This window comes from Lithobates pipiens, unplaced genomic scaffold (genome assembly GCF_037356315.1).
Source record: "Lithobates pipiens isolate NorthernLeopardFrog02 unplaced genomic scaffold, aLitPip1_a1.2 Scaffold_8, whole genome shotgun sequence".
NCBI lineage: Eukaryota > Metazoa > Chordata > Amphibia > Anura > Ranidae > Lithobates > Lithobates pipiens.
Window position 1 is genome coordinate 240,851,894 of NW_027507903.1, and position 17,269 is coordinate 240,869,162.

Genomic DNA, 17,269 nt, shown 5'->3' on the forward strand with positions numbered 1-17,269 from the left:
GAGTAAATATTCCATTATGGGTCTTCTTATAAAAAAAACTTTCAACTGGTATACAGTACATAGTTTATAGAAAAACCTGTAATACCTTATCTATAATAGCAATAAACACCAGATCTAAAGATTACATTTTATGTTATATACTTTATTACTATTATTGCATTTAAAAATTCACTATTTACCTGGAGATGGTGTACACTGTACAGTGTGAAGAACTTTAAGATCTTCTTCAAAGTCCAAAAGGAAATCTTCAAAGTCACGGTCATCTGTAGTGTAAATGTTTTTTCTCATTAAATTATTATTAAAACCATTATGAGGTTATAACTGCAATCAATCATGTAATTGATCTTTGTGCTGCTTCTTCTCCTCCCCCCCAGCTCTTATGTAACTGAGAACAGAGGGAATATGATCCCTTATAAAAAAAGGGAAAAAAGGTATTTATAAATTGTTTTATATCTGTACAAAAATGTTTTGCCTTTCATTTCTATTTTAAACAGAATGGGTTATTTTACAAGGTGATCGTTTACAATCATTTTAATCCTGTCTGGTGACACACGGGCCCACAGGTCTGTCCACAAGAGGGACTGTCTGCTTTATAGATATATATACAGTGCCTTGAAAAAGTATTCCTATCCCTTGAAATTTTCCACATTTTGTCATATCACAACCAAAAACTTAAATGTATTTTATTGGGATTTTACGTGATAAATGAACAAAAAAGGGGCACATAATTGTGAAGTGGAAGGAAAATGATAAATGGTTTTCAATTTTTTTTACAAATAAATATGTGAAAAGTGTGGCGTGCATTTGTATTCAGCCGCCCTGAGTAAATACTTTCTAGAACCACCTTTGGCTGCAATTATAGCTGAAAGTCTTTTTTGGGGATGTCACAACCAGCTTTTTAGATCTAGAAAGTAAATTTTTTCCCATTCTTCTTTGAAAAATAGTTCAAGCTCTGTCATATTATATGGAGAACGTCACTTTTCAAGTCTTTTTAAGTCTTGCCACAGAGTCTCAATTGGATTTAGGTCTGGACTTTGAATGTGCTTTGATCTAAAAAATCCATTGTAGCTCTGGCTGTATGTCTAGGGTCGTTGTCCTTCTGGAAGGTGAACCTCCTCCCCGGTCTCATGTCTTTTGCAGACTCTAACATGTTTTCTTCTAAGATTGCCTTGTATTTGGCTCGAACCATTTTCCCATCAACTCCGACCAGCTTCTCTGTCCTTGCTGAAGAAAAGCATCCCCACACCATGATTCTGCTTTCACCATGTTTCACAGTGGGGATGGTGTGTTCAGGGTGATGTGCAGTGTCAGTTTTCCGCTGCACATAGTGTTTTGCTTTTAGGCCAAAAACTTACATTTTGGTCTCATCTGACCAAATGTTTGCTGTGTCCCCCCACATGGCTTCTCGCAAACTGCAAACTGGCCTTCTGATGGCGTTATTTGAACAATGGCTTTCTTCTCGCCACTCTTCCATAAAGGCCAGATTTGTGTAGTGCACGACTAATCGTTGTCCGATGTACAGATTTTCCCACCTGAGCTGTGGATTTCTGCATCTCCTGCAGAGTTACCATGGGCCCCTTGGCTGCTTATCTGATTAATGCTCTCTTTGCCTAGCTTGTCAGTTTAGGTGGATGGCCATGTCTTGGCAGGTTTGCAGTTGTGCCATTCTCTTTCCATTTTCGTAAGATTGATTGAACAGTGCTGATGTTCAAAGCTTGTGATATTTTTTTCGCAACCTAACCCTGCTTTAAACTTCTCCACAATGTTATCACTGACCTGTCTGGTGTGTTCCTTGGCCTTCATGATGCTGTTTGTTCACTAAGGTTCTCTAACAAACCTATGAGGGCTTCACAGAACAGCTATATTTATACTGAGATTAAATTACAGACAGGTGGACTCAATTTACTAATTAGGTGACTTCTGAAGGCAATTGGTTCCACTAGATTTTAGTTAGGGGTATCAGAATAAAGGGGGCTGAATACAAATGCACACCACACTTTTCAGATATTTATTTGTAAAAAAAAAATTGAAACCCATTTATCATTTTCCTTCCACTTTACAATTATGTGCCACTTTGTGTTTGTCTGTCACATAAAATCCCAATTCAATACATTTACATTTTTTTTTAGCACGACAAAATTTAACAATAATTAGCACATAGTTGGTATAATTTCACAATGTATTTCCTAATTTACCTCAATGAACATATTCACAAGAGAAAATGCACAATGGAAAAAAAAACACACACTTGGGTAAGGTTTGTGTAAAACACTTAATTCTCACCTTGTATATGTAGCATGCCTGCTTCCTTTCTGAAAAACTCATCAGTGCTGCTGTTGTCCTCCTTGCTCCATTGGTTTGATTGTTTAACAGCATTTTCACAAATAGCAAAAGCACAGCACTGGTAGGAGTAAGGCATTTCCATGACCCTAAAATTAACACAACATAATGGGTGTTACTTTACAACATATTTCATCTGTAAGACCTGTAGCAAAGAAGTAACTGCTATTACAAATTACACAGGTTGTTTAAATAATTTTTCCCATTACGTTGTTGCACAACACTTTACAAGTCCAGAGAATCATTTGCATCAGCTGGTGTTTCATGAAAAAGCAGACAATCAAATACAACACAGTTTTATATATGATAAGGCCAACACTGGATTGAAATCCATAACCAACCAGTATGTTTTTGAATTTCCTCTTAAACTGGTGTAAATACGATTGATGAAATTCAAAAAATTTAGACCAGGTTGCACATTTTACAAATTACAAGTCTATAAATTCCTCATGTTATTAACTTAAAGTGCACCTGCATCCAGACTATGAACATTAACGTTTTTGCATTAAAGTGCAAAAGAAAGTAGAAAACAACTTTAAAATGCCCTCTCTGACCCATCTAGCTGCTTGTACTGTGAACTAATTTATCCTTAAAGGCTAATTCCACCTTTCCATGCCATGGAAAACTACAAGTCCCATATTCCATTGTGGCAAAGAGACTCAGATATCAATGGAGTACAGGTGTGATGGCACCACAACACTTGTAGCCCACTTATTACTTTCTCCGGCTTCATAACGGAAGGTCTAAACCTCCAAATGAACCTGGGGCTGCATGAATTGTCCACAGGAGGTGGTGCATTGCACCCATGATGCACTGAAAACTATTGCAAAGAAAAACATTAGTAAATGCACATTATTTTGAATATGGGTACAGTTATTTTTTTCTTTCTTTTTTTTTACGAAAAGGTTTAGTATGCCTTTAAAGGTCACAACTGAGACCCTGAGGTCAAGTTTCCAATAGCTTAGAAAAACCTAGTATTTATTTTTATTAGAAGGCTTGAAAAATACTAAGTTTTTGCTTCCACTGGAAATATGTTAAAAGGAACTGTGATTTCAGTACCTCTGTTGTGAAATTTGAAGATTAATTTCTCTACAGCACGTATAGCTATAGAGGTGGCAGGGGGCTTCTTTAAAAGTGCTTTTACTGCTTGTTTGGAATAAGTCTTTTAATAGTCTAGACACAGGTTCACTTTAAGTATATTAATACTGATACTTAGTCTAACACCTATAAGTTAGAATGTGATGGTCTTACCCAAAATACAATGGCCTCTTAAGAGAAAAAAAACACCTATCATTGTTAAAAAATGAACTCTATAGAGAATATCCACTTCCAGAGCGGCGCACATCGATGTACGTCGGCAGAATGGCACAGGCAGGCAAATTGGCGTACAGGTACGTCCATTTGAAATTGCCGCCGTGCCATCGTGTGCGTGCTGCCAGCGGCGCATGCTGGTTGGGACCCCTGTGAGTCCGGTCGCGGGTCCCGCCTACTCAATCGCCGCGGGGGTACCCGCGATCGTCTCACGGAGAGGCTGAATGGGGAGATGCGTAAGTAAACAGCATCTCCCCGTTCTGCCTAGCAACAAGTGACACTGATCTCTGCTCCCAGTGATTGAAGCAGAGATCAGTGTTCACTAACACACAGCCACACCTCCCACAGTTAATAACACGCCCCTAGGACACACTTAACCCCTACATTGCCACCCCCTGGTTAACCCCTTCACTGCCAGTGTCATTTACACAGGAATCAATGCATTTGTATAGCACTGATTGCTGTATAAATGACAATGGTCCCAAAAATGTGTCAAAAATGTCCGATGTGTCCGCCATAATGTCGCAGTCACAATAAAAATCGCTGATCGCCGCCATTACTAGTAAAAAAAAATATTAATAAAAATGCCATAAAACTATCCCCTATTTTGTAAACGCTATAAATTTTGCACAAACCAATCAATAATCGCTTACTGCGATTTTTTTTACAATAAATATGTAGAAGAAAATGTATCGGCCTAAACTGAAGAAAAACATTTTTTTTGTATATTTTTGGGGGATATTTATTATGGCAAAAAGTTAAAAATATGCGTTTTTTTTTAAATTGTCGCTCTATTTTTGTTTATAGCACAAAAAATAAAAACCGCAGGGGTGATCAAATACCACCAAAAGAAAGCTCTATTTGTGGGAAAAAAAGGACGGCAATTTTGTTTGGGAGCCACGTCGCACGACTGCGCAATTGTCAGTTAAAACGACGCAGTGCCGAATCGCAAAATGTGGTCTGGTCTTAAGCCAGCAAAATGGTCCGGTCTAAAAGTGGATAAATACCCATTCCATATTGGAGTAGATGGAAGGCTGATTTTAGGAGTTGGAGGTAGGCTGTTTTTAGGAGTAAGGAGAGGCTTCTTTTGGAAGTGATTTTCTAAGTTAGAGACTCCTTCAGTCCAAACAATTAGCGTTTACATGTAAATCATCAGCCTTTGCCTAATAAATACAATTTTTAAAGGTAAAACTCTGTTTTACCTTTTTGAGTTGATCAGAAATAAATGTACTCATTAGCTTGCTAATTTTAAAATGTTAGGAAATCAGTGGGTATGATGAGACATTAGAAATTCCCAATCAATTTCCAGGGGAGAAATCTACACACTTGCCAATTAGTGTCTATGATCATCTTAAATCTTAAAAGGTTTAATATACCTATATTTACCTCCCTCATCAACATGCTAATAAAGTTTGAAACAAAACCTGATTTTACTACATACCTTATTTTAGACCCAGAAATGTCACCTCTAGGTCCCTGTGCTTCTCTATGCTGAAGGTACAGTTGCCGTTCAACCCCATGTTACATAGTTTCATAGTAGGCGAGGTTGAAAAAAGACACAAGTCCATCAAATCCAACCTGTGTGTGTGATTATATTTCAGTATTACATTGTATATCCCTGTATTTTGCGGTCGTTTAGGTGCTTAGCTAATAGTTTTTTGAAACTATCGATGCTCCCCGCTGATACCACCACTTGTGGAAGGGAATTTCACATCCTTGCCATTCTTACAGTAAAGAACCCTTTACGTAGTTTAAGGTTAAACCTCTTTTCTTCAAATTTTAATGAGTGGCCACATGTCTCGTTAAACTCTCTTCCGCAAAAAAGTTTTATCCCTATTGTGAGGTCACAGTACGGTATTTGTAAATTGAAATCATATCCCCGCTCAAGCGTCTCTTCTCCAGAAAGAATAAGTTCAGTGCTCGCAACCTTTCCCTTATAACTAATATCCTCCAGACCCTTTATTAGTTTTGTTGCCCTTCTTTGTACTTGCTCCATTTCCAGTTCATCCTTCCTGAGGACTGGTGCCCAGAACTGGACAGCATACTCTAGGTGCGGCCAGACCAGAGTCTTGTAGAGTGGGAGAATTATTGATTTATCTCTGGAGTTGATCCCCTTTTTACTGCATGCCAATATTCTGTTTGCTTTGTTAGCAGCAGCTTGGCAATGCATGCCATTGCGGAGCCTATCATTTACTAGGACCCCCAAGGCCTTTTCCATCCTAGATTTCCTCAGAGGTTCTCCCCCCAGTGTATAGATTGCATTCATATTTTTGCCTCCCAAATGCATTATTTTATATTTTTCTACATTAAACATCATTTGCCATGTAGTTGCCCACCCCTTTAATTTGTTCAGATCTTTTTGAAAGGTTTCCACATCCTGCAGAGGAGTTATTGCCCTGCTTAGCTTAGTATCGTCCTCAAATACAGAGATTAAACTGTTTAGCCCATCCTTCAGGTCGTTTATGAACAAAGTAAATAGGACCGGTCCCAGCACAGAACACTACCAACCCCTAACCATTCCGAGTACTCCCCATTTATCACCACCCTCTGAACAGTTTTCAATCCATGTACTCACCCTATGGTCCATGCCAACGGACCTTATTTTGTACAGAAAATGTTTATGGGGAACTGTGTCAAATGCTTTTGCAAAATCCAGATACACTATGTCTACGGGCCTTCCTTTATCTAGATGGCAACTCACCTCCTTATAGAAGGTAAATAGATTGGTTTTGCAAGAACGATTCTTCATGCTGATTACTGCTAATGATACCATTCTCATTACTAAAATCTTGTATATCATGTCATCACTATTTTCCCCAAAAAGCCAAGTAAGATAAATAACTATGCTGTGAACCGGCTCTTCATGGAGCTACCCTGACAAGACACATCACATGTTTGTGCTATCCAAAGCAGATTACAAATCTCTATCATCCCCAAATTCATGGAACAAATAGGATGACCTTTTCCACAGTGTACTCATCAGATACAGTATGCGCAGACATTTTATGAAACCAGAGAATACAAACAAGTCATAAACACTTTCTGAAATGATGGTTTTCTGAAAGAATGAGGAACGTGTTAGGTGCTGGACCAAATTCCATTTTCTATGCTCTGGAAGATTGTCAGGGTCCATTAAATGTAACCAGTCCTTTTTAGTATGGACTGTATTCAACATCTTACAATAAAATTAATCCAGACACAAAGCAATTTATTGAGAAAAGTAAACATATTAAGAATGAAATGTTAAATCTACACAAACAACGCTTTAGGTGAAAGCAAGCAAACAGTATAAGATGCAGAATTTCCTTATAAATATGCGTTATGCCTTTCACTGTAAATACAAGAAAACTCTTTTGCAGGATTCCATCAGTATATGATGTAAATACCATATTTATCGACGAATAACACACACAATTATTTTAAGAGGGAAGTGTCAGGAAAAAAACTTAAATTTTAAATAAGGAACTGAAGCAAAATAACGGTCAGTGCCCATCTGCAGCCTTACCATTGCCATCAATGCAGCCTGATCAATGCCCATTTGCCGCCTCACAAGAGCCATCAATTAAGCAGCCTCACCATTGTCATCAGTGCAGAAGCCTCACCATTGCCATCAGTGCAGCCTGATCGATGTCCATCTGCAGCCCAGAGGGGACAGGGAGGGGGGCGAGACGAGTGCCAACAGTTTACATACAGTGAGAATCTTCTATGATAGGCAGAACAGTGGTCCAATGGCGGCCCAGGAGACGGGACTTCCTATTACAGAGGCCGCCAAGTAAACAGGAGATTCTCACTGTATGTAATCTGGCGGCGCTCATCCCACCCCCTCCTGTCCCATCAGAGGTAGCTAAAATTGAAGTATTGGTGTGTAACACGCACGGGCTATTTGCACCCGATTTTCAGAGTGAAAAAGTGCATGTTATACGCTAATAAATACAGTAGTTTAAGTCCCTTTGTTTAAAAGTGGGACAAATCACATAGTACAAGTGAACATAGTACTTCATTTTAGGATTCTACAGTGAAAAGAAAAATTGATTGGGCATCCTTTGTAGCACTGATTCCAATAATTAGTAACAGTGCATGTATGGTTATATTCTAGCAATGCTTTGTGTTGCTGTCTTTAATAAATGAAATCTACTGACATCCATGGGGAAACTGTCATAAAACAAAATACCTTTGTGAGATCCCTCAAACACAGCCTGCCACTCTTTAGTTCAGGGGTCGGCAACCTATGGCCCGTGGGCCGCACCTGGCCCACCACCAGTAAATATCTGGCCTATCAGTGCACATGATGAATTCATCTGCACCCGGGCCATGGACATTTTAACCCCGGTCGGCATTCTCGGGATAACAACCGATGCGGCTAAGAAGCCGGTCAGCTGTTATTCCAAGCAGCAGGAGGGGACATCCCCCCTCCCGTCACCTTCTGCGGCTCGAATGGGCTCTCCCATCCCACCGGGAGGCTCGAGCGACCAGCCGGAACATCCGCCAGCTGGCTGGAGACCCGAACGAAGCCGCAATCGGGTCTCAGATCTAGATGTCTAGTGTCATGACATCACTTACGGTTTACAGAAGACTTAAAGTCACCAAATGAAAAAATTTACAGTATTCAAAACAGCCAAACTTGGTGTTTTGGCTGTTTTAGACCCAGATACCCAGAGTACCTGTCACTGCCTATTACTGTTACAAGGGATATTTACATTTGTTGTGACAGCAATAAAAGTGATCAAAAAAATGTAGTTTTTAAAGGGACAGTGTGAAAAAAATTAAATGAAAAAAAAAAGTAAAGCGCCCCATCCCTCCGTGCTTGCACGCAGAAGTGAACACATATGTAAGTTGTGACCACAAATATAAACAGTGTTCAAATCACACATGTGAGGTATCTCACACAATCGTTAGAGCGAGAGCAATAATTACAGTGCAAGACCTCATCTGTAACTCTAAACTGGTAACCTGTATGGGAGGTATGGGAACTGTGTAATGTAAAGGAGGCCAGAGGTGCCGGGCTGTGTAATTCAAAGGGGCCTAGAAGTGTGAAGGCCATGTAATCTAAAGTGGAAAAAGGTTGCTGACCCCTGCTCTAGTTCATAGGTTGCATATTTGTTCTTTCTGCAAGGTGATCCTATGTACAGTATTTCACTGTCTTAAATTTAGTATGCAGCGCAGGAGTAAAAAAAAAACAACTTTGTCTGTGGTTTCTGACTACTTATTTTGTTTTGTGACATATTCCCTTTAAAGCAGGGGTACTCAAAGTACTTTTACGGGCCATGGACCAATTACAAACGGCCCGCAGGACTGATCCACCAGGTTACTGATACATTTTCTGGTGAGACGTGGAATGCAAGCCGGATGAAAGCCAGCGCACCAGCAGTTTCTTTTTTTTAATAATTTATTACAAGGGTCTCCAAACTTTTTGAGTAAAGTGCCAGTTTACTGTCCTCCAGGTTTTGGGCAGCCCGAACTGTGGTCAGTGGAAGCAAGCAATGCCCCATCATTAGTTTTATTGGGAATAATATTGCCCCTTGTTGGTAGCAGTGGGAGGAATAGTGCCCCATCATTGGTTTTAATTGGAGAAATAGTGCCCCTTGTTGGTATCAGTGGGAAAAATGGTGCCCCATTGGTGCTGTCAGTGAGAGGAATGGTGTCCCTTCCTTGGTGTCAGTTGGAGAAGTAGTGCCCCAAGGGCCAGGCAGAGGCAAGCAAAGGGCCACATCTGGTCCCCAGGCCACAATTTGGAGACCACTGATTTAATCTATTGCCGAACCGGAAATAGATTAAATAAAATATATCTCTGGGGATCCAGTGAGAACTAACCTTTAAGCCCTGGTGGTCTGATGCAGGAGCATTGTGGTCTGCACCTCAGTCGGTAGATGCGGACCGCGTAACTGTGTCCTTCGTGGTGCGGGCGCTCAGTGTCAGTCAGAGCGCAGTTGTGTTCTGACTCAGATCAATAAGCACCGGAAAAAGGACCTCAACCACTGGACCACCAGGGTTTAACTGTTTTAACCCCTCAGGTAAGCAGAAGGGGCAAACTATTTATGAATATAAATATATTAAAATGTTAAATAAATAATAACAAAAATATTAATTATTTTATTATTATTTTATTTTAATTAAATATATATGCATGTGGCCCCCCATGGGATATGAAAACTTGTCCACTGGCCCTCAGGTAATTTGAGTTTGTGACCCCTGCTTTAAAGAAAAACAAATCACTATGGCATAAGTAGATGAGCTACAATACTGGTACAAATAAACAAGTATCTTTGGTTGCTAAATGCTTTTCTTTTATGTGTATACATGTAGAAAAATGTATTCTGTATATTGTTATACTTGTTAGCCATTGAAACTCAAATGGCATTATGTGATTATAAGTAGCATGATGTAATAACATAAAAAACTACAGAGCTGATATCAAGGAGCTAGTTTGTCGCAGTTACCTGTGTGCAGGAGTTCACACAGCGGTTATACACACAGTTTGCCAATGCTAAAGAGCTGAAAACAATATTTACTTACTTCGCCACTGGGAAATTGAAGTAAATGGCTATGTGGAATGTATTCAGCATTCTATCATTTGGCTTTGAGTGTCTGTCTCTTCACAACACATTCTTTACTGCCTTCTCTTTGATTCTTCTGTAGCTATGTGACTTTTATTTGCCCTTCTTAATTGTGGTTATTTTATGTAATCTTTTCTTTTAAGAACTCTTGCAATTATGGTTCCACACTCATATAAATCTACTGGCTTATCTTTTACATGTTTTCAGCAAGTGGCTGATTTAGTGTCCTATTATTTATTTAAATGTACAAAGGCACAGAAGGGATGTGTCACAAGCATTGCATTCCCATTCTGAATTATGGGGGGCATCAGATAATTGCAATGAATGAACACAGGAAACAATTATTCTGCTTCTACAATCACTCCCTTCTCCCTGTACAGTTAGCCTTACCATTATAACATTATTTATACATGGAACTTGGTGCGGGATCATGGACAATGTGAACAGAAGTTGTTTGCTAGGTTAAACTTATCATTAGATATGTTGTTGTTCCTAATTCAAGCAAAGAAGAAAAAAGGAAGCCAATAGCTTTGATTGTAGTGAAATATTTAGGGTTTTTAAAATCACACTCTACTAAAGCTTAGTATGGGTGAATAAATAATTTTATTTTGTAGAATTTAAATTTTACAAGTTCATTAATTTTTCCAAAAAAAACAACAGCGGTGGCTTAAAAACAAACTTATTTTCATCTTTACCTTAGTTTGCGTGTTACTAAAGAAAATATAAAACTAACAAGCAATTTAATTTTCTTTACAGTATTCTTCCCAAGGCATTATCAAGGGTCCATCTAACTTTTTTCATTACTAGATTGACAGCTAAATCTTATTTCCTATATTTTTAAGTAATTTCCTGTTCTGTTTTATACGACCTCATCCTTCTTATAGCTGTATTGTTCTCTAGAGAAAATCTGTCCCTTTTAAGTATCTGTTTGGTCGTTAAGGCTACAAACCTTCCACCCTATTAAATAGCATTTTACTTTATGTGATATACAGACCCCCCTTCAGAGGTACTTGTACATGTCTATGAATCTATTATCTTTGGAAATATTCTCAAAGCTCTACTTGGTCACATCCTAAATGTCTTAACACTACTCAAGCACAGCATTTCAGTTTTTGATTGACAAAAATCATTAACCACTTGTTCACTTTGATATGCAAAAATGAGAACATAAGCACTGTGAATAATTTTACAAAGCATATGTAATATGTGCTCTGAAGTTCTTTTCAAACAAGCCAGTTTCTTTGCCTTGCATGGGACAAAGCACAGGTTCACTTTATCCTTAACTCTCAGAACAAAATCTTTGAGAAGTTTCTAATGAAATCTGAGAAAAGTTGAACCGTTTCAGCTACACTGCTAATGACATCACTTCATGGATTTTGCATATAGTCTGTACTCTGAGAATGGCTGCTCTAACCAGAGCAGTGGTTGTCAACTTATGAGATATGGGTGGGCCTCGACAGTGGCCCTGTAATACCACCAAAGGCCAACACATAATACTCAGTACATGAAATGCCACAGAAGACTGTCTGTGAACATACAACAGGAGATAGTCAGAGACTGTTGCTATGCTACAGGCGTTGTTGGAGATTGGAGACATGCTGTAGGACAAACACATAGACTGGAAACATGTTACAAGAGACTGCTAGAGATCACTGTCATTGCAATCTATTTACAAATCAGTGTTTCCAGTACTGACTAGAAATTTTGGAGGCCACTCAACAAGTACCAAAAGGCATCATGAGGCCCTTGGGCACCTAAGACTGCTATTTTCTGATAGTAAGCTAAAGTCTAAAACTCAACAGCTGTAATGCTATAGTCAGGTAGCGGTATAACTGTATAACACAGCAGTAACAGGTTAAAATGTATTTTTTAATGATAATTTCTATCTATAACAAGGAAGAAAAAAATAATTTAAAGTTTAAAAGCCCAAATTTTTCTTTTTAGGCACGAGTGGTCAAGGGATAACAATCGTGTCAAAGGCTTCATTGAAAAGACAAGTATCCCCATTAAATCCCTCATCCCAGACAAGCAAATTACACCACTTTCTGTAATATTACCCACAATTCATTAAACACAGTTAACCTAATACCAACTTAATATAAAAACGACATAAAAATCTGTATGGATCATAAACCAGATTAAATCCACACATCCAGCACTCACACGTCACAGAAGAATTATATAATTTAATAGCCTCAGTCTGCTTCCCCAGCATGCAACCACATAGAGCAGAGCCCTAATAAACCATTGTTCAGCAGATGTTAAAAGACCTCAGCCTCCTCTATATATATACTTTAGTGTTCTTGTTCCAGTCCAGCTTATTATCTATGTGCACTGCCAGATACTTGTAATTCTCCACTACATCCACTCCTTGGATGGAGACAGGGGTCACCAGTGCCTTCCTCCTTCTCAAATCTACAACGACCTCCCTTTTCATAGTCACATTTAAGTGCAGATGATTGTCCTCACAATATGTGACAAAGTTCTCCACCACAGTCCTTTACGCAGTCTCTTCCCCATCTCTGATACCTCCCACTACCATAGAGTGGTCAGAAAACTTCTGAAGACAGCAAGACTGTCTTGTAGCTGAAATCAGTGGTATAGACAGAAAAGAGGAATGGAGAGAGAACTGTCCCCTGTGGAACCCACATTAGCTCCTGTCTAAATTGGTCCAAGTATGCGTATGTATAAATGTGAAGTTAGGCACCTTAGACTGTAAGATCCTTGAGGGCGGCAGGGACTCATGTGAATGTATATTTAAAGTGCTGCATAAATTGATTGTCCTACATAAATACATGTAAAAAATAAATAAAATAAAATAAATACTAGTCTGCCTGCATGATAAATGTTATAGGTGACACAAAGGGGCTGGTGTAAAATCATTGTGCAGCCACAAATACATTTTCATGTTCTTTTGTATTTTTGTATTTTGCTGTTAGCAGTCAAATGTTTACCTTGGTTTAGTCTGGAACTAAGCTCAGGTAACCCATTAAAAAGCCTCAGTTTTTTGTATTCTGTGAAATCCTCGTTGCTATCTGTGTCTCTACTGGGGAGAATGAGTCGCTGGTCACCAATGTCCCTAAGATCAACTGTAACTGTAAGGGAAAATGGAAAATTTTGAATTTCCTCAGAATGGGAAAAGAGAGGAATTTTTCCAAAAGGGACACTTGTTGCTGTGAAAACTGTCTAAGAAAGCATTTCTCCCATTTTAGAGAGATTTCTTCTTACTTCCTGTTGTGTCTTTGGATCAGGAAGTGATGCAAAATCTCCTCATTGGGACACAGGCAACTAAAAACCCTAATGAGCTTTAACCCTTCTTAACACTATCCAAAAGTTTAAAAAAATCCAATCTCCTAGATTCCCTGATTTGGAAAAGAGAAGGTATTTACACTCTAAGGGTCCTTTCACACGGGGCGGATCAGTTCTGATCCGCCCCGTGGATGTCCGTTTGCTCAGCGGGGATCACTCCGCCGATCCCCGCTGAGCAGGGAGATGACAGGTCTGTCTCCGCACACTGTGCAGGGACGGACCTGTCACAGCGCCGCTCTCCCCTATGGGAGATCGGATGACGACGGACCGCAGTGCCCGTCGTCATCCGATCCGATCCGCAGACGGATGGAAAAATAGCTTTTTCCTCCGTCACACTTTTTCGGATCGGAGCGGGTCGGATGTCAGCGGACATGTCACCGCTGACATCCGACGCTCCATAGAGCTCTATGGAGCACCCGTTCAGGTCCGCCTGAAAAACTGACAGGCGGGCCTGAACGGGACGTTAGTGTGAAAGGGGCCTAAGGCATATCTTCCCAACTGGAGAATTGAACTCTTATGACTTACTGAAAGAAGAATTTGCCCTTCCTACCTAGTATTTTTTCAGATACCTACAATTGCAGTATGCCATTAGGACCCTATTCCCCCAAACACCTATCCTCCAACAGAACTCATTAGAATCTATTCTAAAGGCTTCCGATCTTGACAAACCCCTTTCTTAAATTTATATCTTCCTCATAACTCATTACATAGCTAGGACCTCTCTACTGTTCCAGAAGTGGGAAACAGATATCTCTACCCTCTCTGAAGAGGAATGGAAAGATGTAGTAGCTCTGTATACAAAATTGATGATATCTGCTAAGGAAAACTTGATCCAATTGAATTTTTTATAGGATATATTATACCTCTCAGAGGTTGCATCACATAAATCCCATTCTTTCTTGATTCTAAAACAGTGATTGTCACTGGCACTTTTTATCATATGGTGTGGAGCTGCTCTTTGATTTTCGATTATTGGAAGCAAGTTACATCCAGGTTGGCTAAGCCCCTGAAACTATCACTGGCTCTAGATCACTCACCCTCCTACAATGTTTGGTGCTCGGCTATTAGATCTGCACTCCCCTTATACCAACTGACATATGTGAGCAGAGGCTACCCAGCCAAATATGATAAAATCTGGCCTGCATGGTTAGATTACACTTGGCCTCTCCTTTTTTCACTCCCCCTCCCCTCCTTTTATCTGCCTTGAAACCTTTCCATTAAGATGATTAAGAAGGTATATAGCACTTTTTTTCAGATATTTGTCACTGAACTGTACTTTTTGTGAGGTTCATACAGATTATATTTCTCTGCTTGTTTTGCACTAATGTATGATACTTGATCTGTGGCGCTTTTAGTGACAGTTATTGCTGTACTAAATTTTTAAAATTATCAATAAAGTTTTTTACTGCTTAAAAAAAAAAGAAAAAAAAACGTATATTTAATGATAGACAGTCTTTACAAAAACACAGGGTGTATAATTTGAAAGAAACATGCCTCCAAACGTCACACACAGTAGAGTATAATAGTAACTGCTCACTAAGGCGACATTAAATAAATGATGCAAGACATCACAAAAGGTAAGGCCAATAAAATATGTGGCATACTTTTCTGGCAATATAGTAAAATCTGATTAAAGCCTTAATTTTTGACTATTCTTTGCCTGTTGTTGTGAGGTTTTCTGTTTGTTTTCTTGTAAATGAAAACCTACCAGTAAAGTGTAATTACTGTTACATTCGTCTATACTTTACAAATGAATAGGACCACTAACCAAGGCAAAGAATTCTGAGAACTGTATATTAGCAACACAGAGTGTGATGACTCTGCTCTAGAACATAAAGTCAACTTAAATCTTGAATACATAATGGAAAAATAAAGTATAAAAAAAATGCAATGTAAAAAAAAGAAAAGCTATGTGATAAAATTATGCTACACATTTTTTTAATATACCTAGGTCTACAATCAGTGTTTGTAGTATGGCAGTGTGGTACACCACCATGGTAATGATGCAGGATTCTCAAACCGGCAGGTTGAAGGGCTCCAGGGGATTTGCTTATTTGGGAGGAACTGGCTTTTCAGTATCCATATTTCTTAGAAAAGTCCACTTTGGGACCTGGAGCCCGTTGATTTCTTAGAGATCCAGGTGGGATGAAATCTCCAGTCCTGGGTCCTGATTTTGAGAATCACAAGCCCACTGACTTGTCAGGTGTGTGCTGGGCTATTTGTAGACACCTGACCATGGTTCACAGACATGACTGGGCATGATGGGAACCGTAGTTCCTGAACAACTGGAGGGCCATAGTTTGGAGACCACTGCTTTAAACGGTTGATATGTTTATTTAATCATGCAATGTTTGTCGCCTCTCATTTCAAGGTTAACCATTGTATTAGTCTCTGCCAAATAAGTCTACAGAGTTGCCCATGGTTATGTCTCGGTACTTGACTGTTTTGCTGGACATCATTTCTTGGATTACTGCTTTAGCGGTTTCTGTTAGCCTTTTTTATACTAGAGATTGTATTGATGCCATAATTGCATGTATTTGGTTAATATTTGTCTTTTACTCGACCTTTTACAAAATAAATGAATTACAAAAAAGAAACAGAAGATTAATATCTTTTCTTGGTCATCCTTCTTGTATAATTAACAAAAAATGAAAGTACTCACCTGAGTTTTGGAAAATGCTCTGCAGGGATCAGTTCTTGTAAGGCGGAATTTCCTGTGAGTTTTAAATGAGTCAAACCATGCAGCCCAGTGACAGGAAATGACGTCAACTGGTTGGATGAGAGATCTCTGAGGAGAAGATTAAGTAGACCATGTCACCAACATATTTCTATAGTGCAGTTTTTTTCCCAAGTCAACCCTTAGGACCATCAAAAGTCCAACTCTTCTCCTAAACACATAGTGTGGCTTTAATAATTACACTTGTGCTACTACCTGAAAGCATGTCAAGAAAAACCTGTAATGCCCCATATACACGATCAGAAATTCCATCAGAAAAAATTTGGATGGTTTTTCCGACGGAGTTTCGCTCAAGCTTGACTTGCATACACGCAGTCACACAAAAGTTCTCTGAACTTTCGATCGTCAAGAACGCAGTGACGTACAACACTACGACGAGCCAAGAAAATGAAGTTTAATGCTTCCGAGCATGCATGATTTTTTTACGTGTCCTAATTGCATACAGACGAACGCATTTTTGGATAGGAACTTTTTCCGACCGAAAAATAGAGAACCTGCTCTCAATCTTTTGCTGGCTGGAATTCTGCCAGCAAAAGTCCGATGGAGCATACACACGGTCGGAATTTCTGACCAAAAGCTCATGTCTGACTTTTGCTAGCAGAATTTCTAATCGTGTATATGGGGCATTAGTCCTAGAGGAATGTGGATTAAAAACTCTGCTACAGCAATACTACAACAAAACCCGGATGTTCACAATAAATTTATTTAAGCATGTAAATTTTTTATTTTATTTTAGGCTTATTTACTTTAAAAAACTGCAACAATGGGTCTAGATATTAAAACCACATTTAAGGTGAACCCCCTAGCTGGAATGCAACAAATGTTTTAGTTTTCCATCCTAATTTCTGCTCTTGTAAAAACTATTTAAACAATTTATAGTGTTTGTAAAAATATGAAAGTTACTTTTCAGTAACAAACACCAACTACGTGTTGTTCTGATGTTCTGTTTTATTAGGAGATTATGCTGGGTTGTAGCTGAAATATGCACACGATATAAGCGTGAGAAAAATATTGCTGC

At 39.0% G+C, this 17,269-nt stretch overlaps 1 protein-coding gene across 1 annotated transcript in view; it reads right to left on the bottom strand.

Annotated features, from left to right (window-relative positions):
* Positions 1–17,269, bottom strand: part of LGR5 (leucine rich repeat containing G protein-coupled receptor 5) — a 223,327-nt gene that overhangs the window by 6,729 nt on the left and 199,329 nt on the right. Inside the window, exons 15-17 of the mRNA XM_077468567.1 lie at positions 16,177–16,302; positions 2,284–2,429; positions 180–263 (exon numbers count right to left, since the gene is read on the bottom strand). Coding sequence (XP_077324693.1) covers positions 180–263; positions 2,284–2,429; positions 16,177–16,302 — 356 coding nt within the window. The remainder of the gene's footprint in view (positions 1–179; positions 264–2,283; positions 2,430–16,176; positions 16,303–17,269) is intronic.